The sequence below is a fragment of the Cyrtonyx montezumae genome, unplaced genomic scaffold (assembly GCF_038088225.1).
Source record: "Cyrtonyx montezumae isolate F1298 unplaced genomic scaffold, pur_monq_1.0 scaffold_1, whole genome shotgun sequence".
NCBI lineage: Eukaryota > Metazoa > Chordata > Aves > Galliformes > Odontophoridae > Cyrtonyx > Cyrtonyx montezumae.
In genome coordinates, this window is record NW_027071825.1 from 2,361,001 (window position 1) to 2,388,468 (window position 27,468).

Genomic DNA, 27,468 nt, shown 5'->3' on the forward strand with positions numbered 1-27,468 from the left:
CACACACACACACACACACACACACACGGCGTCACCGACGCCTCTCCCAGCCCCGGCAGCCGCCTCGCCCCGCCGCCCCGCTCCCTCCCCGCCGCCCTCGTGGCCCCGCCGTCCCGCAGGCCGCCGGGCCGGGCCCTCCCGACGCTTGGCCGGCACGGGGCGGCAGGCCGCGGCCGCTCTGCTCACCGCTACATGGTGCCTCCGCCCGGGGGCCGCCGCCGGTTGCTATGCAGACCGCGCGAGGCAGCCCGGCGCCGCTCGCTCCGCCACGGGAAACTTGGCGCGTTTTCCGCGCCGCCAGGACCCGCACCCGCAGCCCTCCTCGCGCCCAAGCGCCCGCGGCCGCCTCTCTCAGACGCCGGAGCGGAAGTCGCAGAACGTGGCCGCTTGGACCGAAGTGCCATGGTGGCCGGCGGCGGATCGCCTCCCGGCGGCTCGGGTGGATCGAGGGAGAACTCTGCGCGGACCCAAGCGACGACACCGACCCCGCGCGCCCGCCGCTCCCGTCAGGCAGCGCGGCGGGCAGCCCGCAGGGTCCTACCCTTGCGCGCGCGGGCGCCGCTTCCGGCGCGGCCAAAGACCCGGGGCTCGCGAGGGGGTGGGGCGGGACGCGGGTGGGCCGAACCACTGCGCCGAGACACCCCTCCCCCCCCGCGGCGATGGATTGGTCCTGGCGTAGCCCCGCCTCCCTCCGCCTCCGCCAATCACAGCGGGCGGCGCCGTTGGAACGGCGCTGAGTAACGGCCGCTGGGGGCGGGGCTTCATCCCCTCAGCGCTGGGGGTCGGCGTCGCCCCTCGTCCCATCTCCGTCGCCATCCTCACAGCCGTTTTTCCACCTCATCACCACAACCCTTTCCAGCCCTTCAGCCTGGCACTCATTTCTCTGCACCCTCCCAGTTGTGGCTCGCCGTCATAAGTCAATGCGGGGAAGTCCTTCCAGCACGGTGGTGCCGGGATGGATCTGTTTAAATGCAAGAAGATGGGACTCTTTTCTGTATCTCTCCAGAAATAGAGCAACAGCTGATTAAATATGTATGGCGGCTCAGCGTAGATCAATAAAGGAGCTGTTTGTTGTCCAGAGCCCGTGCAGCTGGGTCCTCTCACAGTAAAGGAGTGTTTGAAGCACGGAGCAGGTGTGAGGAGCAGCAGTTGTCTATGTACAGTCCTGAGATACTCAAACTCAACGAGGTTAAATTATGTCTAATACCACGGGCATTGCAGCCACATGTTATAAAAATGGCTGCACTGGGAAATGAGAAATCTCCACAGACTCAGCCAAAAATAACCATGTGAAAATGACCGGAAAGAAGGGATTCCCAGGAGATGGGATCCGGGGACTTGGGAGGAAGTCTCCGTTACAAAGCAGTGTCCCCCTGCAGGGACAGGGCCCCACAGCCTCTGGTTGGTGCTGAGTGATGTGACCTGCAAACCCCGGAGCTGTATCAGCAACAGGCCTATAAATCTGCCCAGGCCCTGTATTGTCAGAATTACTCTGTGAATTTTGTGAACATTGCTGAATTGTGAGCAGACAGTGTGCTCTTTCAGCAGCCCCTGACCCCATCCCTGGGGTCACACGGGGACCTCAGTGCAGGAACACCTATGACCTGCCCCGGCCCCGCAGTGCTCACACCAGCAAAACTGATTCATTCACAAACATGAGAATACCCTGTGCAAAATGTCAACACACGACTGTTTTTGTTTTTTTGTTTTGTTTTTTTTTTAGTAGAAGTGGTTGAAATGAATATTTAGGACGATCCTGATGGCTCTACCCCCATTCACAACCAGGCTGAAACACGAAAACAAATTGTCCAAGGCACTTTGCTGCCTGGGAAAGGAAATCTGGCTTCCCACAGCTACCAGGCTGGGGCCCTCCCAGCCTGTGGACTGCTCCCACTCCAGAAGATCCTTTGTTCTTTCCGAGGTTCCCAGCCCACCTCGGTGATGGGACGTCTCCACCAGGCCGGCAGGAGGGGCACCCGCTGCAGCCTCCTCCATGGGAAAACTGGCCGAAAAGTTTAGCCTGAGTGTGTCCAGATGTTGTTGGAAAGCCGCTCAGATTAGGCATCCTTAAAGATACGGACTTTAGGACAAGCAGGAAATAATAAATCACAGCTTGCCACAGCCCTGTGAACTCTGTGGTGAAGCCTGCAGTGAGCTCCTCTTTGTTCCTTCTGCCGTCAGCCTGAGCCACAGCACATGAGCACAGAATGAGCTTTGCAGCCATGCACTCCTCCGTGCTGCAGAGTTTCTCACTGCTGAAATGGAGCTCCATTGCTCCCGATACTTCAGGAGGTCACAGCCTTCACCCTCACTTCTTTCTCTTAACCTGGATGAGAGCAACGAACCCCTCAAGCTGCATGTGCGTCTGTTACACCTAAGAAAATAACAATAATTACACCCACAACATAAAGACAAAGCAGATCAGATCATAACCGTATCAACATCTGCCTTTGTGCACTGAAAATCTGCGCAGTGAGGAGGGCTCTGTGTGTGGATCTGAGGCAGAATGTTCTGCTGTGCATCTTTCTGGAAGTTCAGTTCTGCACCGTGGAAAGAATGATGTTCTGTAAGCGGTCTCGCTGCATTCTTGGGGGTTTTTCCCCATCTTTTGTCTGTCTGGGCATATTTTATTTCACAGCGTGCAGCTTGCTGCTCAGATTAATGTAACATCTGGCTCCGCAGCCTCGCTGGTAGCAGAGGAAGTGCAGCTTTCCATTATGGGCTGGAATTCAAATGAAAAGCCAGGTGCTGTATTACAAACCGTAATTAAAATCAAATGAAAATCTCTCCCAGTTCGTGTGTAAGTAAAAGGGATAGCACCTCCCAGAGCTGCAGCATTTCGGGAAGCAGAAACCCAACCTGCAGAAGAGCCCAACGCTGTGCAGCCGTGCACCATCTGCTGGCCGCATCCCTGCAGACACACACACACACACACCTCGGATTCAGTCGTTCCTCTCAAACCTGGATGGTACCTCCACGTTTTCAGATGTGAGGCCACCTTTGAACAGCCCCTGTCTTGTTTTTCATCGTTTTTAATCAAACTTGCTGGAAACGAGGAGCTGGAGCAGGATGAGCGATGCCTGTTGGGCTGCTGCCAGTGGATTTGCCAGGCAGGCTCCTGCATTGCATTTAAACATTGCGAGAGCGATCCATAAGGATCAGAGACATTTCCCATCCCTACCTGGGGACCAGCATGGGGCTGGCGGTGTCTGGATGAGCCCTGCATGCTGCGGTGTGTAGGGCTGGCTCAGAAGGGAAATGCCTGCCCAGCCTGAGCCACCTGGTGACCGTGAGTGTCCCCGTGGCACCACGAGGCTTTGTGCTCGTTGTTCTTTTCCCCCACCAGCCCAGAGGTGGCTGTGGAAGGCCGTAACCATGAGCGAGTGTGGATGGGGCAGGATTTTTGCATTTGCAGACCATAAAAGGCAGATCTGTGCACACAGAGGAGGGGGAGCAGCCTGCAGAGACGCTACAGAAATGGATGTTGGCACGAGTGCAACATACTGTGGAACAGTGGTGATTTTGTTCTGCTGTTCCAAGAGGACTCAATCGCACCAACCCCCGGATCCATCAGTACAGACAACAGAGCCATAGAATCATTCAGGTTGGAAAAGACCTCCAAGACCACCTAGGCCAACCCCAACCCATCCCCACCATCCCCTCTAATCACATCTCTCAGTGCCACACCTCCACACCCCCCAGGACAGTGACTCCCCCACTCCCTGGGCAGCCTGTGCCAATGCATCACCGCTCCTTGCGAGAAGAAATTTCTCCCATCCAACACAAACCTCCCCTGATGTGAAGGGGAAAAGCTCTTCCTCCCAGAGGAAGGCACATGGGGCAGGAGCCTCATCCAGCTCCCGTCCCTCTGTCCTCTGGAAAACCCGTTGCAAAGTGAGGGCAGGGTCTTCTGGGGGTCTTCTGCCCCTCCCAGAGCATCCAAACCTCTGCTGTTTTTAAGGGGAGCTGGCAGGCACAGCTTTCGGATGGGCGATGTTCTGCAGGTTCTGCATGGCACATGCTGCTTTGGCTTGTGGCTGTTAGCATTGGAAAAATACAGCTCTGAGCATCCGTAAGCTATTAAGCAGCCTGGAGCTCACCCAGTGCTTCCCCACCTCAGCTCCCTGCTCCTCCTGCCCCTGCCCTGGTCTCTCTCCACCCATGGGGGTTACAGCCAACAGGGATGGGCCGGTCGTGGCCTTAAAAAACACATTACTAAGAGGCAAACCAGGGCTTGAAAGACTGTAGGGAGCCAAATTTTTGTTGGTGGTGTTTCTCCCCTCCCAGGTTAACCTTTGAATGTGTGACCGCGGGGTTTCGGGCAGTGGGGCCGGGCTGACCTCTGACCGTGGAATTTCACCCAGCAATTTCTGCAGTGGGAAGAAACCCTCCGAGTTGCCTTGTCTGGCTCCAGAAGTAACTCAAAGTGCCTGTGGCACTGACAGATAAACATTCCAAAAGCCCTTAATGAGTCGTGACCTCTCCTTAGACCAAGCGGATCCGCCAAGCCTGAGCTGGGCAGGGGAACATGGGGATGTGGTGTGGGATGGGCTCGGGATGAGGGACTGGGGATGTGGTTTGGGGCCAGGATGGGATATGGAACTGGGGTTGGGATCTGGGGCTGCCTCCCACCCTCAGCTGTGACTCAGCCCCTCCTGATTCAGAGAGTTTGTCCCCGTTTGCTTGAAGGTGCTGCTGTTCCCCTGGGTTAAGAGGAATGACAGAAGTTTTCTGCGTGCGCATTTCTCACTTTTGGTTGCACGCGTTTCATTGGAGATGATAGGCTCTTTGTTCTCAAAATGTCGAGCAAGTAAAACCCAAGGGATTCGGTGGGGGAACTGACTTTTATTTGGCTTGGTACGTGCTGCCGACCCGCTTGCTCTGCAGGATGTGCTCGCAGAAGTGCAGTGAAGCCGTGCATCGCTTTGCTCCTTCCCCCAGCCACCCCCACGGCTTTTAGTTTTCAGCACTTTCATCTCAACCCCGGGGAAAATCAGACCAAAGCACAAATTCAGCTCAATGTCAGCAACCACCAGAGCTTCCTGTGCTTCAAGAGCCGCCGTGCTCCCATCGCGGCTCAGCTGTAGGGCCGGGGACCGCAGCGCACGGCTCGCAGCATCCTGCTGCTTTCTCCCTGTCCCTGAACAGGCACTGCCATCCCAGCGACGTGCTGCAAGCGGGGACACGAGGAGCATAGAAATCACCTCTGAAGAAGCTCAGACCCCCAAGCTCAGCGTGCATTTAGGGGTTGGGAGTTGTGCGGGGGGAAGGAAAGGAACTCAGCGCAGTAACACATTCATAAGAAAAGAAGAAGAACAACAACAAAGTGCCATTCTCCCCTCCCGCGGCAGCCGCTCCCTTCGGTTCCCGGCCCCTACCCCCTCCCGGCGGATCGCGGTGCCCGGCCCGCCCCCGGCCCGCCCCGGCCCGCCCCGGCCCCAGCCCCGGCCCCGCCGCTTCCCCGGGCCCGACCGCAGGAGGCAGCGGGGCCGCGGCACCGCCGTGCCAGGTAGGGCCGGGGTGGGGGGGAGAAACCGGGGGTGCCGGGAACGGGAAGCCCGGGGGTGCTCGGGGGGCTGCGGAGAGCTGGGGGGACTTTTGGGGCGCGCCGGAGGATGCTCCGATGGGCGCTGGGGGGATACTGGCGGAGTGCTGGGGGATGCTCCGGGAGTGTCCTTGGGGTTGTCCGGCTGGGATGGCTGCTGGGGAGCGGCGAGACGGGGTCCGGGCGCTGGCGGGACCCTGGGCGTCACTGCGTGCAAGCGGAGCTGCGGGCAGCGCAGCCCTCCCCAGCCGCCCCGCTGCGGTTTTGCGAGCCCCAGCCCGGGCAGCCCGGCGGCCTCAACCCGTTCCCGCAGAAACTCTCAGCGCCGTCGCTCGTTGTGCCCTGCCCGAGCTCGCACTCCCTTACCCCCCGATCCGCTCGTCCCGTAGGGCCCGTGGGTGCCGTACCCCATGCAGACGGAACTGAGAGCTCCCTACAACTCTCGGAAAGGAGGGGGTAGCGAGGTGGGGTCGATCTCTGCTCCCAGGTAACAGCTACAGAACGAGAGGTGATGGCCTCACGTTGCACCAGAGGAGGTTCAGATCGGATACCGGCTGAATTTTTTTCTCCTAAAGAGTAGTAATGCACTGGCACAGGCTGCCCAGGGTGGAGGTGGAGCCACTGTCCATGGAGGTGTTGCAGAACCGTGGGGATGTGGCACTGAGGGACATGGGCAGTGGGCACGGTGGGGGTGGGCTGGGGTTGGACGTGATGGTCTTGGGTGTCTCTTCCAACCTTAATATCTCTATGGTTCTGTGATTTGGGGCATTCCACTTGCTCGGACTGAATGCTGCAGTGCCGCAGCGCGGTCGGAGCGGTGAGGTCTGTGTCCCAAGTACCTGGGGGAGACATTGGTTGGGTGATGGCAGAAAATCACCATGATTTGTGGTGAATGACTTCAAGTGCAGTGCAGTAGGCTCAAGGTGGGAAGGTGGCTGCCCTGGTCACCTTCCCTAGGACTGTCCTGAGTGGGGTTATCTCATTCGTCTCCTTTCTGGAGGCATAACCATGAGCTATGGGACATGGTACCTCCAAGAAACGCTTCCTTTCTTGTGGCTGAGGAATGGCAGCTTTGTCAAAATCACCCCAAAACTGGAATACGAAAGTAAGGGATCCTGGCACTGTGCCTCCATGGGCCCTAATTATCTGTGAACAAAAACAGCAGTGACAGATCCCCCAGCTGGGCAGAAGCAGGGCTCTTTGATACAGACCCCATGGATCCCATAGGATTTTGGCACTCCAGCATCCCACTCTCCCACTTGGGTGCATGTAACAGTATTTGAGCATTGAAGCTCTTGGCCAGTCCCACACGACACAGATTTTGGTCGGTCCCAGGGAATCGGTGACCCTGGCCAGGGCACGGGAGCGAGAAATCCCAGCTCCAGATTTCGCATGCGGCTGTCTCTGTGACAAAGCCATGGGGAGAAACCAGATGCAGAGAGCTCCTTCTTAGCCCGTATTTATTTTAGGCCTCGGTGGAATTGATGATTCCGGAGGCTGCGAGTCCTACGCATCTGAGGTTTCACATGAAAATGAAGCCGGACGGAGTTATTGTGGTTATTATGATAATATACTGCCGAAATGAATGGGTTGGTGGAGTCAGTAATGCGAAACAGAGAGGCTCCAGTCCCTTGGATTAGCTTGTTTTAAATCTGTAACTTCAGAGCCCATTCCTCTGCTGAATGCTGCAGCGTGCAGTGGGGGCTTGGTCAGAAGACATGGGAGAGCCCCGTTGGGTGCCACCCACAGGGAGGTGGCACTGGGAGGGGAGGGAGGTGGCACATGTGTGCCCCTGCCCTTCAAGGCTGGTGAGGTTAGGAAGCTTAGTATGTTGCTGTGGGTTTTTCCAAGCCCACAGACTCTGGGTTTCACTCTTTGCACAAGACCCCTTCTTACCCTCCTCCATCCTTTCCTTCCCCAGTGCTGAGTCCCGCACAGCAAAAGTGGCTGAGGAAGGGTGAGGTGGGAATGCCTTTCCCAAAACCTGGGCTTGGTGGGTCACCTCCACACCCAGCTTCCAAAACACCCAAAGGACCCTTTGGTTGTCATTAGGAACCAAAGATTTTTTCCAGCCTGGCTTGTGCCAAAGCTCAGCCTCATCCGTGGAAAATGGCCACGCCAAGGGCAGCCCTGCTGTCCTATAAACTTGCTACCAGCCTTTTGACCACGTGGATGGTCTTGACCTGCCATGGGGTGAGAAGATGGAAAGCAGTGTCTTGAACAGGGCCAGATGCCCCCGAACCAGCAGCATTGAGGCAGAAGGAGTAAATCATAGAATCACAGAATACCCTGAGTTGGAAAGGAGCCGTAAGGATCACTGAGGAAAACTCCTGGCTCCACGATGAAATCAGAGTGGTTGGAATGCCAGAAGCGAGGTGCTTCCGACTGCTTTCTGACATCGGAGCAGCAAGTGGACGTTTGGATCACCTGGTTCTGGGAAAAGAGACTTCAGGGAAAACATTACAGGTTTCGAGGAAGGTGATAAAGTCATGAGCATCACCCAAGGTTTTTTAGGACTGTAGCTGGAATGAGCTGAAGGTCAGCTCGACAGAGGTTATCAATGCAAGGGATGAATGTGAGCATTTTCCTGTGCTGGTGAGCCATCAAAGAGGCAGAGCTGGGACATCCGATACCTCCTTGTCTCATCCTGAACCGTCCCTAATGGACACGCTGGCAGGGAGCTCGTTGCATTTATTAAACAAACAGCAATAAGCAGCTTTAATAAAAATCGGTATCCGCCGTTTGACGGAGTGCCTGGAGAGGCTGCTGGACTTGTGCTGGGCCCAGCACATCCCCTGGCTGTGGCACTCTTACAGCACTGCTGCTTCAGGACGTGGAGGTTTCTAGGATCAGCAGCCAGGCCTTAGCACCAAGAAGTTTTCAAACTTCTTTTTCTCCTTGTGGAAGGAAGCTCCTTCCCGTGCAGCGCACTGGTTTTCTGCCTTCGCAGTGCAAACTTGCTGAAAAGCCCAACAACTGTTCCCAGGAGGCCGTGTCCATGTGTTGGAGCGTGGGTGTTGTGCAAGTCTGCAGACCGCGGGATGGAGCAGGCGCTGCCGTAACCCTTTGGGTACCGTGCACGCCGAGGACGAGCACCAGGCTCCTGCTCTCCTGTGCTGTTTCAGGCCCACCAGCACCAAGGAGGGGATGGGGATCTCTGCGAGGTGGAACCAGCAGGGATAGGGAAGGATAAGGGGGCGGCTTGGAGCCACTTGGCGCCGTCTGGTTCCCATCATCTGTGGGGGCAGCCTGTGTGTGACAGCACGCAGCTCTCGGCCAGGACTTCTGTCCTCCAAGGCGCAAGGTATGAGCTGACTGTGTCCCCACTGTGCAGCACTCTGGCAGGACCACCCGGGGCCATCAGCTGCAGGAAATACGTCCCCCTCCTCCAGCTCAGAACAATATGCTCAGTGGGGTGGAGCACAGGAGGATCCAGGGCTGGGCACCCACCTCATGCATCCCACCTTTGCTATCTTAGATCCAAGAGTGGTCAGGCATTGAGCAGGGACGTGATCAAGTCACCGTCTCTGGAGGTGTTCCAGAGCTGTGTGGATATGTCACGGGGGACATAGCAATGGGCATGGGGTTGGCCTTGGGGATCTTAGAGGGCTTTTCCATCCCCGGTGATCCTGTGCTTCCATGAAGCACCAGCCCCGTTGGTGTATTTTGACTCCATTCATTTATTGACTCCACCAGAATGCAGAACCTTCTGCAGTCCCATGGGGACTCTGCCTGGCCTGGGCTGTAGGTCTGATGTGCGTAACTGCAATAAGGAAATGCTCCAAGTAAAAGCTTCCTGCGAGCTCTTTCCTATGGGAAAAAGGAAACGATCCCTTGAGGCTCACTTTAAAATCAGCACTGTACACAAACTTTGCTTTTTCATCATGCTGCTCCGTATAGAGAACACACTCGACAAACCCCAACTGCATACGCTCGGAAAAGATGTGCAAGAGCAGCTGAACTACGAAAATCTGACCCAGAAGAGTTGAAGCGAGCAGTGAAGAAGCACTGAGGCTCACTCAGAGCCCCGAGCACAGGAGCTGTGGGGAGAGCAGCTCACTGTTAACTGCACAGTGACCCTGGCCTTGGGGAGCGCTCATGGCAGCACTGCTTCCTTTTCTGCCCGTTTCCAGGCTGCGTGCTTCCTGCACGGGCACAGCCCTTCTGCTTTTCATGAAGCTGCATCTGCTAAAATCCCACGTTGCAGTCGTGTAAGCAAAACGAGCCCGACCGAGTGCCGGCAGCGCTGCTCTGCAGACGTTAAGTGGCTCCATGTGTTTCCTCCCGACTGCCGCGATCGTTGGGGTCGTGCTGTTGGTGAGGAGCGCTGCCGGCCCCGCTCGCTGTCCTGGGTCCTTCCCGAAAGCCCATCCCCAAACTCGGGCTGTGTGCGGGTGTGGGCACTTTGCCTCAGGAAGAGCCAAGTTTTGGGAAGTTCAGTGCTGAGGCTGAGGGTTGTTTCCTGCTGCAAGCCTGAGGGTGTCAGCAATTCTGCACAACCCTGCAGAGCCCCATCGGCTGCGGGGGCAAGCACATGGGAGCCCTCAGGCTCGAGTGCCAAGGTCATTGGGTTGGGGTCACTGGGGTGCCTGGCAGTGCTGGGCTGTCCCTATCCTGTCCCCAGCCCCGCAGGGCTGCGGCAGGATTCATCCTTAACACCGAGACCTTCTGCGGCTGCTAATGAGGATGCTGCCTCTTAATTGAGGCAGCTGCTGGCGTGTCCCTGCCAGGAGCCTGGAGCAGAAGCTGACGGATGTGCTCAGCCCTCGAGGTGCAACGTGCAGGGAGCCAGCCCGCAGCACCAGGTACAATAGGAACTGTGGTGTTAATCACTGACCATCTCTTAAATAATTTTTCTGGTAGAGGGGACAGCCCTCGAGCAGCACTCGGTGCGTTTTTGTGCTGTGAAGAGTGGCTCGCTGCATGCAGCAGGCTCGGGCTGTCCTCGGGAAGGTCACAGGAGATCGATGCTTTGGTTTGCTGGAAAATGAATCCCTCTTTCGTGCTCCTTATCGTAAACTTGTGTTTGCATTTCCAGCAAGGTCGCTGGGGCGCTGACCTACGTCCCAGCAGCGGGCTGGGGGCTGGGAGGGATCCCGGGCTCTGCAGGGGGTATGAGCTGTACCGGGACTGCTGCTGTCCTGGTGCTGGTTGTCCTTCTGCAACGAGGTGCCAGCGTGTTGCTGCAGTGCAGGAGGGAAATGACAGAGCTGAAAAAGATGTGGTGGTGTAGCTAATGAGATTGCGTTGCCGTGCTGCTCGGCGGGGTGAGTTGTCTGTTCGGGCGCCGTCACGGGGTTAAATGCTGTTAATTCAAAGTCACCAGCAAGATGCTTGCAGGGAAAGAAGCCCACGTCTGTCTATCTCCTGGTTATTTGCTTTGAAAATTTGCTGCTCTTGGCTCTGCTCACTGGGGAAGTGAGGGAGAGGGAGCAGCGAGGGACAGGAGGAGGGAGGGTTAAAGAAACACTACCAGGCATGGCCGTAAGGCAGCACTGGGCACTGCGAGGGGCAGTTTGCCTTCAGTCTGTGCTGCTGCCTTCCTGCTTATTTGCCTCCCTGGTTTCCCTTTCTGTATATGGATGGCTGACCTGAGAACAGAAACGTTGCTCAGACCTGGACTGATCCTCCCCTGTAAGCTGAAATTCAGTGATGCAGTGTGTCGATGTTGGTGTCCTTTGGGTTATGCAACAGCGGAAGGGCCAGCATATACAAAACCTGGCCCACCTCAGCACAAGCTGGGCCTGCAGGATGGAAACTTACTGAAAAGTGCTGTCCTCCCTCAAATCTTGGGCAGGAGCTCTCACAGAAGGGAGGTGAGGACAGGCACCGTGCACGAGGACATCACCGTGCATGAGGACATTGCCGTGCATGAGGATGCTGCTGTGCACGAGGCAGTTTTGGAGTAGGTTGGTCAAAAGGGAGAAGTGACAGCATCAGTTTGGACTGCAGAGTTGGGACCCAGCCAGCTCATAAACGAACCAATTAGGTGTAATTATCTAGATATTAAAAAACATCCTATTGCCTGTCTTTCTTTTTTCCCCTCCCTCTAAATAAATGACCTAGAAGAGTGAAATGTAACTGGTCGGACTGTAGCTGGGATTCATAATTGCTCTGTAATTGGCTGTAATTGGAAAACTAAAAAAAAAACCAAAAAACATTTGAGGAAGAGGTTAGTGTTCATTTTGGCACATGCTGTTTGTTGGCAGGAGACAGAATTGCCTTCTGTAGTGAAAGTGTGGTTAATTTGGCTGAGGTAGTGCAGCGGGCTGGGCTCAGCACTGCTGCCATGGGCGTGGGGGAGCACAGAGGAGTTGGGAGCACTGATGTTCTCTGCAATGGGGGCCCTACAAGCTTTCCGTCTGGGTATGAACCAGCAATGAACTTGTTTGTCCTAATGAAGAAACTTACAGTTTCTTTTAATGATTTGATCCTTCAAAGCATCCATCCCTTGGTAACAATACAGCAGGATGTGACCGTGTTTTCCTACTGGTCTTTGTTGTAGTTAATGCATCATTAGATGTTGCAGTTAAAAAGTCATTTCAGTGCTTCTAGAAGGGAATAGCAGCACCTTTCTATTCCATGTATCCTTATAAGTACTGTGGATCCATTTATCTTGCCATTTTCATGGGAAGAAAGCCAAGATATAAAAAGCAAAAATAATTATGGAAGAGAAAGAGAATTTATAAGATGCAGAGTGGAAGAGAGCAGGGAGCTGAGCTTCTGAGCCTGAGAATGAGCGAAGGGTCTGAGACAGTTCTGCTGGGGGATGCTGCAGAGCTGAAAACAGGGAGAGCAGCACGACCAGTGCTAGATGAGAATGGTGTTGGGCCAGCTCAGGGATCAGCTTCGTGGAGAAGACTTCAGGCTGCTGTGAGATGTGGCCAGGAACAACATCAGATACTTGAAGGAAAATCTTAACCAGAAAACCCCATTTTTCAGCCAAATCCAGCTGTAGTGCCAGGATGTTCCATGAGAATGAGCTACCTGGGAGCTGGCTGTTCCTGCTGCTGATTCCAGCACGCCTGGAAGCACCGAGCAGCCCAGCCAGGCTGCAGAATGAGGGAAGTCAGGGGGTCCTGTGGGGGAGTGGGAACCTTCAAGATGGACTTGGTTCAGATAATAGAGTATTTTTAAATTAAAAATGTTTGCTTCTTTTTTTTCCAAGGGTGTACTGGTTCATCTGCCCCTGTGTGTCGGAGGATGAGGCACTGACAGCCTGAGCAGAGCACACCATGGAGAAGACAGATGGTATGGATGGTTCTTTGCTCATTTATTTCTTGAAAAAAAAAAAAAAAAAAGAAAGAAAAACCATATAAGCCCTGGAGTCATTTCTTTGCCAGAAAAAAAGAAAAGAAAAAACACCCAGTAAATTAGCCATTTTCTATGGATAGGTTCTTCTAGAACAAGGAGACCAAATTGCATCATTTGTGCGTTACCTAAACCACAGCAAAGCCCCTGTGCAGCTCTTTGAGCCCTGCACTGAGTTGCCCTCCCATCACTGGCAGACCTGCTCCCGCTCTGCTCGTGGCTCTGCCTTCACACCTGGCTTCCCAGCAGGATGTTTTCCCTTTATCATTCCCACCATCTCATGCAATTTTGGGCTTACTCATCACAGTGCCTCCCCAGTTCATCTCTGGAGAACAAGGTCTGGACTTGGAGGTGAAGCACCTCCATAGCATTACAATGAGGACGTGCAGTCCCCTGGTCTTGTGGTGGCCCTTGGGCCAAGGAGCCACTCTTAAATTAGCAGGTCACTAGGCTGCTGTGCCTAGGGTTTCCCCCTAGAGCTGTGGGCAAGGATAGGTTGAGGTCGGAAATGAATGGGCCAGATGAAGGAAGTGGTAACTTTTCCCTCCTGCCCTAAACCTCTCTTTCAGTCTTACTGTTTGCTTTTGAGCTACCAACATGCAATCTCTTTTCCTTTCCCTGTGGTTGTTCCAGCAGCCGGCCAGCCACCCCTGCCCAATGGGGACGGGGAGCAGCCCCGCAGCCTCCCCTACTCCTTGGAAACACCGTACGGCTTCCACCTGGACCTGGACTTCCTCAAGTACGTGGACGACATTGAGAAAGGGAACACCATCAGGAGGGTCCACATCCACCGCAAAGCCAAGCAGCCCAAATTCAGCACTCTGCCCCGAAACTTCAGCCTGCCCGAGAACGGCTCCCACGGCTACGCAGCCGCCGCCGGGCCCGGCTGGCCAGCTGCCACGTACCGTGCACAGCGCAAGGCGTCCCTGGGGGCGGAGGAGGTGTCGCGGGCCCCGCTGCCCGGCGAGGAGCCCAGTTACCGCAGGAAGGCCCTCCTGGCCGAGACGCGACGGCACGCTGAGCTGGTGCGCTGCGAGGATGAGCTCCGGGGGCGGCCGCAGCTGCTGCGGGCATCCAGCCTGCCCGCGGCGCTGCCCCCCGGCCAAGCCATGGCCGGTGATGGATGTGCACCGTGTACTGTCCGTCCCGGTGACAGCGGGAGCTGTCCCCAAGGCACGTTCCGTCCCGTGCTGCGTTCACCCGATGGCATCGCCTCGCTGCCGCCTCCCATGTTGAGTCCTGGGGCGGACTCGGCTTTGCAGCAGCAGGAGCGGCCAGGGAAAGGTGGCCTTGTGAGGGATGTCCCCAAGGAGAGGGCACAGCCCCTGTGGCAGGGCCAGCACCCTGCCGTGCAGCTCCAGGTGGTGGTGGAGAGCCGGGGCGAGGAGGGTGATGCCACCGATGCCACCAATGGTAACGCTGTGGTCTCAGCCTCACCAGGTGCCCTCCGGCTTGCGGATGAAAGCACAAAGCATGGGAAAGCAGAGGGAAGTGAAATTGCTCCAAATGTGCTGAAGGAAGGTGAGCCCAGGTGTACCCGTGCCCAAGAGGAAGAGGAGCGAGGAGGAGATGCGGCAAAGCCCGGTGGGATCGCCGCACTGAAGCAGCACATTGCTGCACTGGAGGAGCAGCTGGAAAGGAAGAAAGAAGAGCTGGAGCAGATTAGAGCAGTGCTGAAGCAGCAGGATCATGAGATTGAGGAAAAGGAGAAGAGCATTCGGTTCCTGGCCAGCTCCAAAGCCCAGCTGGAGGAGCAGCTGTGCCAGGAGAACACGCGAGAGGACACGGTGTCTTCAGTGCGGTGTGGCGGCGTGCTGCAGTACAACGATGCGGCGGTGAACACTGAACTCTCACATGTGAATGGCTCCAAGCATGTCCATGATAAGGGCATCAATGTAAATATCCCACTCTCCACCAAATCTATTGGATGTGGCATCTGCAGGGCAGACAATGGAAACTTGTTGGCAGTGGAGCTGAGTGCTCAGGGACGGGCCGACGTTGGCACCGGCGACGGCGGAGAGGGACACTGTGCCAAGCTCTCAGAGACAGAAGCTGGCCTGGAGCCTGGCCTTCACACCCCGTGCTTCACTGAGCTGAAGATTGACGAGCAGTTCAGTGATGACAACCAAAACCAAAGGGATAGCTGTGACACCCAGAGTCTCGCTGCTCGTGTGGCGGCTGCGGAAAGCCATCAAACAAGAAGAACTGGCTCAAACGCAGGCAAAAACGAGGCAGGCTTTGGTGAAGACAAAACTGAAGATGGGATGGGAGAGGAAGGTCTCCCTGATCCCAAAGATTTCCCCGCTGTTGACCCCATAGGCCAATATGTAAAGAAAATCCAGGAGTTGCTGCAGGAGCAGTGGATGTGTTTGGAGCACGGCTACCCCGAGCTGGCGAGTGCCATCAAACAGCCGGCCTCAAAGCTCAGCTCCATCCAGAACCAATTAGTTAATTCCTTAAACTCGTTGCTGTCTGCCTACTCCTCGCAGAGGCCAGCAGACAAGGAGAATTCGAACACGCACTATCAGCAGTTGGGTAAATAACAGTGGCATAGGTTTCAACTTGTCCAGCTGAATCTCTTGCCTTCTGATGGAGTGTCGGACAGGTGCAGTGTGGTGGAGCTCAGTGGGGTATTATTATCAGAGAGATTGGGAATAGCTCCTCTTAAAAATGTGTGTTTGAGAAAGGCAGATCTCTGCACATCATAAGCCGTGCGATCTTAAAATGAAATAAAACCTGTATAAGAGCTGATAAAGCTGTGACTCAGTTATACACGAGATCACATCTATTCCATCAAATAACCCCGCTTGCCATTCCTCTCAATTGGATGTCTTAATTTGCAAGAACACAGGGATCAGATGTTCATCTGGGGTAAATGTGCATGAAGTGTCTGAGAATCTAAAACCAAAGGCTCCTGCTGGCTGTCAGAAGGACCTTGCATATATAGATAAGTGACCTGTTACTACAAAACATAGCGAGGCTGTTCAAACTCTGACAGAAGGATTTAGCTGTATAGTATTATAGGAGAGGTTGTACCATTAGTGCTGAAAAAAAAAAGATAAAACATTATAACATTATAATGAGAGTAAAGCCAATATTCACAGAGCACATATGTAATTCCCAGCTGTATATTTTGTATTCCCAGCCACTTGAAGATGTTTGCGACCTGTATATGGAAAAGGTGGCAGGGCAGGGTCAGGCTGTGGCTGGTCGGATGCATCAGCATTTTTGCAAGGCATAAAGAGCCCTGTAGGATGAAGTAATAAGATGCTTACAGTTCTAATTTATAGTTTGCTGCTACAAGTTGGGAATGATCACTGATGATTATGGCACATCTGCTTAATTAATCTATTATATTGTATTTTGCTAGAAACCTCACCAACCACAAGTCTTAAATCTATCATGAAAAAGAAAGGTTATGGCTCCCATGCAGGAGGCAATGGGACCAAAAAGAATCTTCAGTTTGTTGGGGTGAATGGTGGGTAAGCATCCGTTACGAAGATAAAACTGCCTTTAACGTGTAATGCCCTCTGTATCGCTGAAGAAATACTTTTTCTCCTCTTTTCCTCTCAAAACCTCTTGATTAAAAGGCCATTTCAAATGGAGCCTCTTTCCTCCCTTCTTTAACCCAGCACTGATAACCTGTAGTAACCCTGCAGACAGGGGCAGGGCAGCGAGGGTCATCCCTGCCAACTGATACTCTGCACACCAAACTCCGGGGGCTTCCTCCAGGGCCCAGCTGGGTCTGTGGGAGGATTCCCACTAACTCTGTGGGTTTGGAGGAGGTCAGCACTGGCTGGGTGGGCGTGCTGTCACTAACCTGCCTCCACAACACAAGTCGGGCCAGGAACAGAGAAAAGGCGATGTCCGTAAATGAGGACTTACCCTGGTGTGAAGGAGAACCTTACGTCAGCTGTGCTCCAATAACCATTCCCTGTGTATTCACTAGCTAATTCAGGTTGGCTTTGAAGCTGACTGGCTGCAGCAACATGTGCTTTACATGCGTTTCCAAGAGCAGCACGTGCCCCTCTCCTACCAAGGGACACTTGCGTTGGCACTGGAGAGAGGGCAGAGGACATTTCGCTTTCCCTGCGTCGAGCTCTGTGTGCAAGTTTGAATGCTGGTTTCTGCTCATCTATGCTTCTCCACCCGGTTTCCAGCTCTGTGGCTGCTACTGCTCTTGGCTTTTCTCGCTCTTATTGAGTAACGCTTCTCCCAACAGCCACTGAAGTGGCACAGTGTGTAGCAAGTCGAGGAGTCGTGGCTAAGGTCAGAATTGTTTTGGGTTCAGTGCAGCTAAATGTATTCTCATGGAAGATACTTTTGATATGAGTACTTTCCGACAACCACAAGAGGTCTCTCTAGCAGGGCTGCCTGAATGGTGGACTCCAGTCCATGGGAGCTGCATGCACGTTTTTGTTGGCGCACTGCCTGTCCTACATTGCCACAGGGTCCATGTAGTCCCTGAAGTAACCTTGCCTGCTGCTAATTGATTGCTTCTATCATGCTCCTGCCAGCTTAGGAAGCCAAAAAAGACTAACCCTAGGTCTGGCTGTGGCTCTACCCTTGTAACTTGCGTGTCACTCCGGGCTTCATCCAAGGCCCATTGGAGTCAGTGGGTGTCTTCAATGAGTCTTGGTTGAGCCTTGCGGTTGTAGGTGGGGAAGGGAATAATGTGTGGTATCCCCAAATAGCTACGAAACAACTTCAAGTGAAGACACGAGTTGTGAAGACAGCCCATCAGATGGGGACGCGGAGAGTGACGCAGAGAGAGGAGCTGGTGGTCTGGAGTCCACGCAGGAGCAAGGCAGAGGTGGAAGTGAGGGAGCTTCATCTGGGACCTCCGTGCAGGAAACACGAGCGGATGATGACCTGCGGGAACATGGAGCAGAAGCAGCACCTTGCACTCAGCACAAGGCTGACAGGTAACCTGAAAGCCAAGTAGCACTTGTCCTTCCTATAACATTTCTGAACCCACAGGACAGACAGCACTGTGTTCGGTCACCCCCACGGGGCTGGGAACAGTGCTTCGTGTGCTCAGAGGAAGGGCAGTCATTGGCTTCCAGGGGCACTGGAAAAGACTTTAAAGAGCTAAATATTTTTGGAGTTACTCCACAATCTAGTGGGGATTGATTCAGGCCCCACAGCTGGTTGTGGAAAAGGCGGAGTGAGTCATGTTTGGTGAGAATTAGCTCATTTCTGTCTCTTCAAGTAAACTTTTTAAGTCCCTTGCAGATTCAGGGATAACATTTCTTTTTCCAGCTTCAGGATTCTTATAAAAGGTGAAGTTCCTACAGATCTGAGTCTCTGGACTTAAAGACTTAGAAAGGTGTTTGGCTACTTACCTAAAATCCATTTCAAGTCAGTCAGTGAGACAACTTGTATCCATAAAGTGTTAAAATATTCTGACTTAAACTGGACATTATTCCTCCTTCTTCAATGTCACTTGCAAGTTCTGCTTCATGATGGACTTAACAAAGTATTTTCCCTTTAGATGCAAACCCTCTGAAGATTTCCTTGCTGCCTGCCAGCTGCTCAGCCAGCACCTCTCTGAAATAAGGACCACGAGCGACCAGCATCTGGTACAGATAGTTTCCAACCAAATTCCAACTGCACTTCCCACTCTCTGTTACGTTTAATGGATAAGATTGTCCTAATGGTGCACTGCAGGCTGCGCCCTGCCTTGCTCTGGCCAGCTGGGTAAGGAGATGGACAAGATGGAAAAAGGATATGAAAGCTTTCTCTGCTTACTCATTCACATTACCACAGGAAATTCCTTTCCCCCTCGAGTTAGAACAGCAATCACAAAACCACAAGCTGAATGCTGGCTGGAGGATGCCAGCACGCAGAACGAGGAGCTGAGGCAGCACCAGGTTTGCAGGATGACAACCCCTCTGCTCTCCTGGAAAGGGACCTTAGTAATACATTTCCAAATCCACCTGGTGTGCCATTTTCTCCCATTTTTCTCCATCTGAACAGGAACCAGAGGCTCATCCCCTCTGAGAAGTGATGGTGCAAATACAAATGCAGAGAGACTCCAAGGGATTAATAAGCTGCAGTGGCTGCTCATTAAGCTTTAGTGTTTATTGGCATTTCTTTAGGGGTGATGCTCTCCTGAGGTGCTTTGCTCCATCAGGTGGAGAAGGAGAGCATCCCAGAGCACAGTCTGTGCTATATGGGGGAAGGTACCAACCGCAGCCTGGCTGCTCCTGGAGACTACTGGGGGATAGCAATGGCAGGGCCAGCAGCCACTGCAGATTTAAGATGGGAGTGCAGTTGGTATGTGTCTTACTGCTTTCATTTTGGTCGGAGGAATTCCTTTGAGAGCTGGGTTGGCTCAGGGGTTGTACTCACCGAGGATTGAGGCAGGCAGGGTGCCAGGGGTAACGCTGACGTTGGTGTTCGCAGCGGCACGTCCTCAGCACCGTCTGCCAGGAGTGGTTCCAGGTGTCGAGTCGCAAGTCCTCCAGCCCCGAGGTGGTCACGGCCTATCTGCAGGCTCTGGGCACCATCCAGACACAGCTGCTGCAGGCAGTGGTCAACATGGGCGACAGGAACGGCAACACGGCTCTTCACTACAGCGTCTCCCACTCCAATTTCCCGATTGCAAAGCTCCTGCTGGACACAGGTAGGAGCAGCAGCTCTCTGCTGAGCAATGGCTTTGCTGGCTGAGGGTGTGGAAGTTGTTTTGTGGGGTTGTGGTGGGCAGAGCCAAGTCATGGGGTGCATCAGTGGTCCCAGAGGTAGCAGATGGTGAATGAGGGCCCATGCCCCCCCTTCCCCCCCTCCCAGGAAGTCCAGTTGGGAGCAAAGCAAATTGGGACAGAAACAGAGTTGGGAAACAGCTACAACCAACATGTGAGTGAGTAGGCTGACATTCAGTAGGCTGGTGTGGAGCCAAGGAGACACAACCGAGATGGAAACCAGCATCCTCCCATGTAGGTCAGCTGTGGGTCAATGAGTGTGCATGAGGGCCTCAGCTGAGGCTTATCAAGGGCATTAAGACTCATTAATGTTCAGGGCTTTGGAAATGGCTCAGGGTGCCTGTGGTCATCCACAGGGGCCCAATGGGATGGAGCATGTGCTGTTCAGCCCTTCCAGAGACTCCCACAGCTTCTTTAACAGCTGGTGCTGCACTGTGGGTCAGAGCAGGAGGTTCAGACCCCCGGTACCATAACAAACCCCACAGCGCCACAGGAAAATTGCATTTTAAACTATTGAACTTTCAGCTCGTGGGGCAAAGAATGGGACTTTCAGCTGAGATTGTACTGAGGGGAAAAATGCACGCACTTTCAGAAAGAATAGGAACACTTTGGCCTCTTTTCATGGGCAAGACAATCTGCTAAATGTTAGGGAAATGGCATATTATCATACACATCTATGCAGCCATTGTTGCTGCTGCTCGCAGGCAGCCCCAGGAGCGTGCCCTGCCCCGATCACGGGGAGCAGCGCGGGATCCTTGTAGCTGGAAACGGGCCCTTCAAGTTGAAACTAAACCAAATAGAGCACTTGAGAACGGCACGAGAAAGAACAGCCGCCTTCCCCTTCCCCATACTGCGATTCCCTCTTTGCTCTCCCTCCCTCCTCTCCCTCCTTGCTGGGCCGAATCCCACTTGTCCCTGTGCATCCTCCGCCAGGGCTGTGCCGCTTGGACCTGCCGAACCAGGCGGGCTACACAGCCGTGATGCTCACCCCGCTGGCGGCCGCTGAGACAGATGAAGACATGGCCGTGGTGATGAGGCTGCTGAAGGAGGGGGACGTCAATGTGCGAGCTGCTCAGGTGTGTCGGGTGAAGGGCAGCCTGTCTATGGGAGCAAAAAAGGTCCCAAACCCAATCCAGCCAACCTCAGGGCCATCTGTGTGCACTGCAATGGCCAAATTCTTGCTGGTCCCACAGCTATCTGGGGCAAGGAGAGATGGGATTCCATTGAGGGTTTGGTGAAATCAGAGTGGGTGGGAGAGCTTGGGCTGTAGGTGCAGCACCAGTTCAGACTGTGGCTGTGAAAACGGGGGAATAACCCCACATGTCTCCAGAAATATCTCTGGGGATGTAATTCCAGTGCTTCGTGCTGAATGAAGCAGCAGGCACTGGGAGGGAGCTGCTGTTTCCCCAAAAAATGACAAGAACAGCCCCAGCAGAGCACCCACACCACAGCTCCCTGCGGCACGAGGCGAGAGCTGGGTGAAAGCTCAGGGACACGAGGAAGGTTCGACGTATTGCAAAATGCTTTTTCCGATCTCACTCGTTAAAACGTGCGTTCTGCAGGGAGGGCAGACGGCCCTGATGCTGGCGGTGAGCCACGAGCGGGAGGCCATGGTGCGGGCCCTGCTGGCCTGCCAGGCCGACGTCAACCTGCAGGACGAGCAGGGCAGCACGGCGCTGATGTTGGCCTGCAGGCAGGGCAGCACCGACATGGTCAGGCTGCTGCTGGCCCGGCCCGGCTGCCAGCTGGAGCTGACGGACAAGGTGAGGCACGCTCAGGCCTGGAGCCGGACACATCGTGCGTGATGTGGTTTGGCAGGGCTGACCGAGGCCAGCCCGCCTGATTTGGGCCTGGTGAACGTGGCCAGGCCGCGTGTTGGTCACGTCAATGCCACCTGTCCCTCCCACAGGACGGAGACACGGCGCTGTCCATTGCGCAGAGCAGCGCCCACGAGGACATCGCCGCACTGCTGCACCGCGCCCAGCACGGCCCCAGCGCCTGAGCACAGCGAGGAGCAGGCGGGCAGGGAGCGGGGCAAGCTGCCCTCAGTAACCCAGTTCTGTACCCGCACCGCCACAAACAGCTCCAGTTCTGTTTTGCAGAGTTAACGTTCTGGACTGCCCTCTGTTACCACTCGCTGCACAGCCCTGGAAGGAACAGCAACACAAGGAGCTGTTCCAGCCTTCACCAGGAGCTGCCCTTTTAATCAGCACTTACCCGTATCGCATTCAACTTGTGATTTGTGCCCTAATATTTATTGTTAGCTCTCCCCGACGTAGCAGGAGGCAGCGATGGTTCGTATAGGTAACGACAAACACAAGCTGGATGGATTACGGAAATTACAACGCCCTATTTGTGTTTGCTCACGTGGGCCCGATGTAAGAATTAAAAATTAATTCTGAAGGAAAATATTTGAGTACAGCAGACCCAAACACACAGACATTGTTATGCCTGGACTCAGAATTACCATACGGCTCTTACTTTTTCTAATTAAGTTCAAGCTGATGGGGAAACGAAGCCCATGCCACTCTGTGAGCACGGGCAGGGATTTAACACCTCCTTGCCACAGGTAAGAGCAGATCTCTTGTTTTCAGCCGCTGTTTTGGTGCCTGCTTCGTTTGCTTTGCTTCCACCGCGTGTTTAGGTGGAAGCACTCACCCCATGAAACACCCATCCACCTTTTTTAACCCCACCCCAAACACAGTTACCTCCCCCACGTATGAATAAACCCAAGTTAAACTTTGACCTGTGTTTGGTGTTGTTCCTGCCACCCTCGGCAGGCCGAAGGGACAGACAGACAGAGCTCCAAAAGCAGACGGGCCAGGAAGAGCCACTCACACACACACACGCTCACACTCCATTAAATCACTTTTTAGCTCCTCCCATCCCCTCAGCCTCCAGATGTTTATTTTCATTCCTTGGCCTCAGAATTCCTTCTTTCCCCTCAAACCATCTCCCCGGGGATTGCTCAGCCTGGGAGATGCCCCTGGAGCAGCAGCAGCCCAGGTACTATGGGAAATACAGCAGAGCTCATACAAACAGTGCTGGGCCCAGGGAGCCCTCGGAGCTGCTCCCACGTGGGAAATGGTCTGTGGGGTTTCAGCACCACCGAGCACCAAAGCCAGCCCAATTTCTGTATTTTGATATCATGGTGGAAATCAAACTAAATATAGCCAAGCAAAAATACATTCCCAGCACGAGCTGTGAGCAATACAAATGGAGACAATTAAGTCACAGCAAGGAAGGAAATTAATCTAACAATCATTGCAGGCTCACTATTGAGGAGCTGATTAGCTACAGAGGGAAAGAATGAGGAGAGCTCAACTGCTCGGGCTTGTTCTGCTCTCCTTACGGGCTCCTGGGGCACATCTCTTTCTTTGGCGGAGCAGGGACCCCAGCAGCCACACCTGGAGCATCTCAGTGGCCATCAGAACCACGTTGTCCTGCAGGCCTCAGGTTGCAGAAGGGCTGAAAAGTGGGTGAGTGTCAGCAATTTGCTTTTTTTTTTTTTCTCATTTAGGGATAACCCTTGCAGAAATCCCTCCAGCACTGCCCTCGTCCACGTGAGCCCAGCAGGTGTCCTGGGGACACCGGGATCATCGGTCCCTGGTCACCACGCACAGGGGGGTACTGCCAGAGGAGCAACAAAGCCCCTGCAGGGCTCAGGGACCGACGCACCGGGGCTGCTGCTTGGGTTGCAAGGTGGCACCCAGAAATACGGGGAGGAGAAGGGCCCCTGCACTGCTGTGATATTGGTCCCACGTGAGGGATGGAAGCTCCCCAGCCCCAGGCTCCATCTGCACCATAAGGATGCAGACAATTCCTTGCTATCAGCTCAAGGCCATAAATCCCAGGAGAGGGGTGAAATCACCACGGCACTTGGCTAACATTGTCCAGGCTGCCTGCGATGTTGCAGTTGGCTGCTGTTAAAGCTGAGCTCATTCCTGGTGCTGTGCACTCCCAGCACAGGGTGTGGGGCAGCCCCGGCCCCAAAAAGGGGCACAGTGAGAGCAGAGCACCTCACTCTGAACTCGGTGCTGAATTACAGGGCAGCTGGCAGGCATACCTCGGCTCAGCTCCTCCGGCCTCCGCAGGCAGCAGCTGGGTGCTGGGAAAGGCACAAATCTGAGTTGCAGGCACAGCCATCCCAAAGTGCCTCACCCCCAGAAACACCGCAGCTCCGGGCTGAGCATGCAGAAGAGCCCAGCAGCAGGTGGCATGCTGGAGGTGGAATTCAGTATTTAATACACTTGGGGGAATGAGCCTCTTGGCAATAGATATATATTTTTTTGCTGCAGGGGAAGGTGTTGATGCCAGGAGCACAGGGCCACGTGGGCTAAAGGCAGCAGAAATGGAATATTTTGTCAATTGCTCCATCTAGTGACATTCCAGCAGAAAATGCCATGGTTCGGTTGGGCTCACAGCCCACGCAGTGAGGACACAAGCTGGTTTTTCACCTCCCTGCCACCTCCCGGCACAGGAGCAGCAGCCCACAAGGGGGTGAGGTGGGGTGGGATCAGGAGCAGCAAGCACAGACGCCTTTCTTAAAACTTGAATATCTTCACACTTGAAAATGCTCATAGGGAAGGCTGGTTTGAGGGCAGAAGGTTCTGTTTAAAAGCCTGCAGTCCCACTTTGACACAGACAAGTATGATGAATGATACAAAAGCTGCAAAGGTGAAATTCCATTTTCAAACTTGCACCCTGAGCTGCAGAGGACAGGCTGCTGCCGTGCTGCTGGGGCCCACAGCTCAGGGCACGTCCTGCACAGCCGCTTCCAGGCACACCAACAGCAGCACTGTGCGGGGTGAAGGATCAGCAAAGGAGACCAGCTGCACTCAAAGCATCACCCAGGCTCGTTTTTCAGCAGCAGCCTCTCACCAGGTCTTCAAGGCCTCTTTTGCTTTTGTTTTTACCTCCTCCTGGTGGCAGCTTGCTGGTGAGGCAGCACAGAACCGCAGCACTGCGCTGTGCTCAGGCGTGATGGAAGGCAGAAGCTGTGCTCAGTGCAGGGCGTCCGGGCTGGAAAGAATGACCCCGTGTCAATGAGGCTTTCATTGGTACCACTGCTCCGATGAGGAGGATGTCACTTCTAATGTCACCCGAGCAGCTCCAGAGACACACCGCCTCCAGCAGAGGCACCAGGGATGCAGACTTCATGGTGTTTTCTGTGCTTCAGCCCCTCTGCTTTAGCACGTGTGCCAAGGCTCTGCTGGAAGAAGGATGAAAGCAACAGGGATTTGATCCTCCTCCTTTTTCAGCCCGGGATGCTGCAGGACATGGGGATCTCTGACTTGTCACAGTCCTGAGGTCCAGGTATGACAGGACTGCGTGCATTAAGAGAACAAAGTGCCCACTGCTGCCGAGACGAAAAACAACGGCCGTGACGATGCTTAACCAGAATGTAAGTACAGCCACGTTATGGACATGGAAGTGTGAGACCGTGGAGGAGAAAGATGATAATGGAATTATATATCAATGCTCAGCACAACTGTAAAAACTAATGTTTTATACATGTGTAATGTTAAATTAATTCATTGCAGTTCTTTCAGGCGAAGGTACATTAACTGCTCCATCTCAGCATAATCATATTACCTCAACGGGCTCTATGTAAGTCAGACTTCCTGGGTGGTAATTGCCATGTGATTAATTACAGGGAATTTAGAGGCATTACAGCTATTCCACACACAGCAGTGCCATTTGCCACAGTCCCCTTGTTATGGCAGGTTGGGTCTCGCAGGGTCCTCCAGGAGGAGGGATGCTGGGATGGCTCCACTTTGTGGCACGCAGCGAGCTCACGTGGTGAGGATGACAAAATCGTGGTGTAAACAGAGGCGTAACTTCTCCTTTGCTGAATTAACCTATAAATACAACCAGCCCTAAGATGTCTGCTGGTGAGGTTGTCCTTGATGAAGGAGGGACTGTGTCTCTTCTGAGCTGTGAGATGCTCCTCCAGCAGCACCGTTCGTTGCTGGATTCCTCTGGTCACAACACCGGTTGCTTTGCACCTTAATTCCCTCTTTACCTCCCTGGCTTTGCTGCCTGCATGCCTCTCGTGAGCCACCTCTTTGTGGCTGATCCCAACTCAGAGCCCTTCCCGGGCAGGAGCCATCCTGGTGGGCAGCTGCAGCACGGCTGTGATGTGAGTGCTCCATGTGACCGCAGTGATCCTTTGCCCTGGGCACGAGCCCAGCCCTTGGTTGCTCCCACAGCTACCGTGGCTCCTGTTCCCTCAACAAAGGCAGTAATGAGCCCTGCTTGGAACTAGAAACAAAGATATCTCAATGCAATAAATCGTAGCAATGAAAACAAAACAAAACCAACTAAAAAGCACAGCTACTTAAGTAACCGAGCTTTATTTAGAATCTTTGAAGTCATAAAATGTCTCGTTTTACTGATATATGTAAACATACAATCAGGTTTAATTGCTTTTCCCTTGCACAGAGATGAAGTTTTAAATAAACCAGAACACCTCGACCCAGACAAGCATAATGCAGATTTGATTATCTCACTTGGTCCTGCACGCAGAGCACACGCTTCTCCGCATGGTCACTGGTTTATCAATTAGTTGCAATATGATTTTTGGCAGTAATATATTCAAGACACAAAGTGCAAATTACGAGAAGCAGAAAATGTTATCTCATTCTGAGTAATGAGAAGTGCAAAATATCTCAGCCCATCAATTCTATTCTTTATGTATATGAACAGTATGTGCATAACAGGCTAATAAACAGCCTGTAAAACTTCATCGATTAAATGCAGCAACATCTTAAAGTTGGAATGCAGTGTCTAGGGAAACCAAAGCCGCCAGAGGCACTGTGACATCTTGCCCATAAATTCTATGCAGCATTTCTGAAGGGACCTCTGCACAGTTCACCTACCTACATTTCTCTGCTGCTTCCACAGCCAAAGGGCAGTTACACATTCTCCAATGCGAAACATCTGGATAAAGTTTTGTGTCTACAGTCAAGATTCCGCCAAGCCTTCGCTTGGCAAATCAGCAAGAACCCATCTGAAATGTTAAGTCTCTTGCAGACAATATGAGCAGAACACCTGCTCTCTGTTCCAGCAGGCTAAATGCACTTTGTGATTGCCTAAAGTCAAAGGAAACTTCTATGTGAACTAAAGAAAACCTTTCCAACGCGAGCTCATCGCAGCTTGCTCCTTTCAGACTGTGTTCTTCTACCTAACATGGGGAACACCCACCCCACATACATGCCCACAGTACTTTTGCTTGTGCTGCTTGTCATTATATTACACATTTTCAATTCTCTTTCCATTTATTTCTAGGGATTTTTCACATCAGATGAGCAGCCAGCATTCACACACACACTGACCCTTTTCATCTCTTCCCTGCTACATCATCATTATAAATTACACCAAACAGCCCAAATGAGACTGGGCTGCTTCCTCCAAAACCCTCCTGCTCCTCTAGATAGGAAGATTAAACCACAATGACTTGCATTGCCATTAATCTGCCTGCCAAATTCATTTGCTAAATCGCCAAGGCTGCGGTCGTACCAGCACTGCAGGAACGGCTGTGATGTGTAACCAACTCACTGCAGTTTCTAAACGTGGCTGCATCCCATCTCAGCTCGGGGGCTGCGGCCTCACCCTGTGCCTGGGGACGGGGCTGGGAGCCCCTGAAATGTGCTGTGCCCCGGGGAAGCAGGAGGCAGCAGCCAGGCCCAGGGAGGGCATCGCTGGGACCTCCCACAGCCGCTCCCTGCAGCATCAGCTCCGCACCTCCTGGTGGTGGCTGCCATCCCCCAAAACTGAGCCCCAGTGCTCCCAAGGGCCATCCCTCCCGGGTCTGTGAAAGCCTCTTCCTGCACTACCTGATCCTGGGGAGACTCCTGGAAATGAGGAGTGGTGTGCTGGTTTGGATTCAGTTCATCTAGCCTCCAA

The 27,468-nt window shown here is 53.8% G+C and overlaps 1 protein-coding gene across 2 annotated transcripts; it reads left to right on the top strand.

Moving 5' to 3' along the window:
- Positions 1-5,460: 5,460 nt before the first annotated feature.
- Positions 5,461-21,573, top strand: KANK4 (KN motif and ankyrin repeat domains 4). 2 transcript variants are annotated; one of them, XM_065737873.1, is made up of 10 exons: positions 5,461-5,509; positions 12,714-12,796; positions 13,490-15,391; positions 16,227-16,338; positions 17,551-17,781; positions 18,351-18,438; positions 19,265-19,484; positions 20,494-20,636; positions 21,123-21,323; positions 21,470-21,573. In XM_065737873.1, exons 2-10 carry the CDS (start codon positions 12,781-12,783, stop codon positions 21,560-21,562), a joined length of 3,006 nt encoding a protein of 1,001 aa, XP_065593945.1. In that variant the 5' UTR covers positions 5,461-5,509; positions 12,714-12,780; the 3' UTR covers positions 21,563-21,573. The 2 variants fall into 2 exon arrangements, with proteins under 2 accessions (XP_065593945.1, XP_065593953.1); XM_065737881.1 differs by lacking the exon at positions 5,461-5,509 and adding an exon at positions 11,444-11,454.
- Positions 21,574-27,468: the final 5,895 nt, after the last annotated feature.

Bases quoted from the DNA above. Each gene is read 5' to 3' on its own strand.
- KANK4 (XM_065737873.1), top strand. The intron at 15,392-16,226 runs GTAAATAACAGT...GTATTTTGCTAG, and splicing joins CACGCACTATCAGCAGTTGG to AAACCTCACCAACCACAAGT. The intron at 20,637-21,122 runs GTGTGTCGGGTG...TGCGTTCTGCAG, and splicing joins TCAATGTGCGAGCTGCTCAG to GGAGGGCAGACGGCCCTGAT.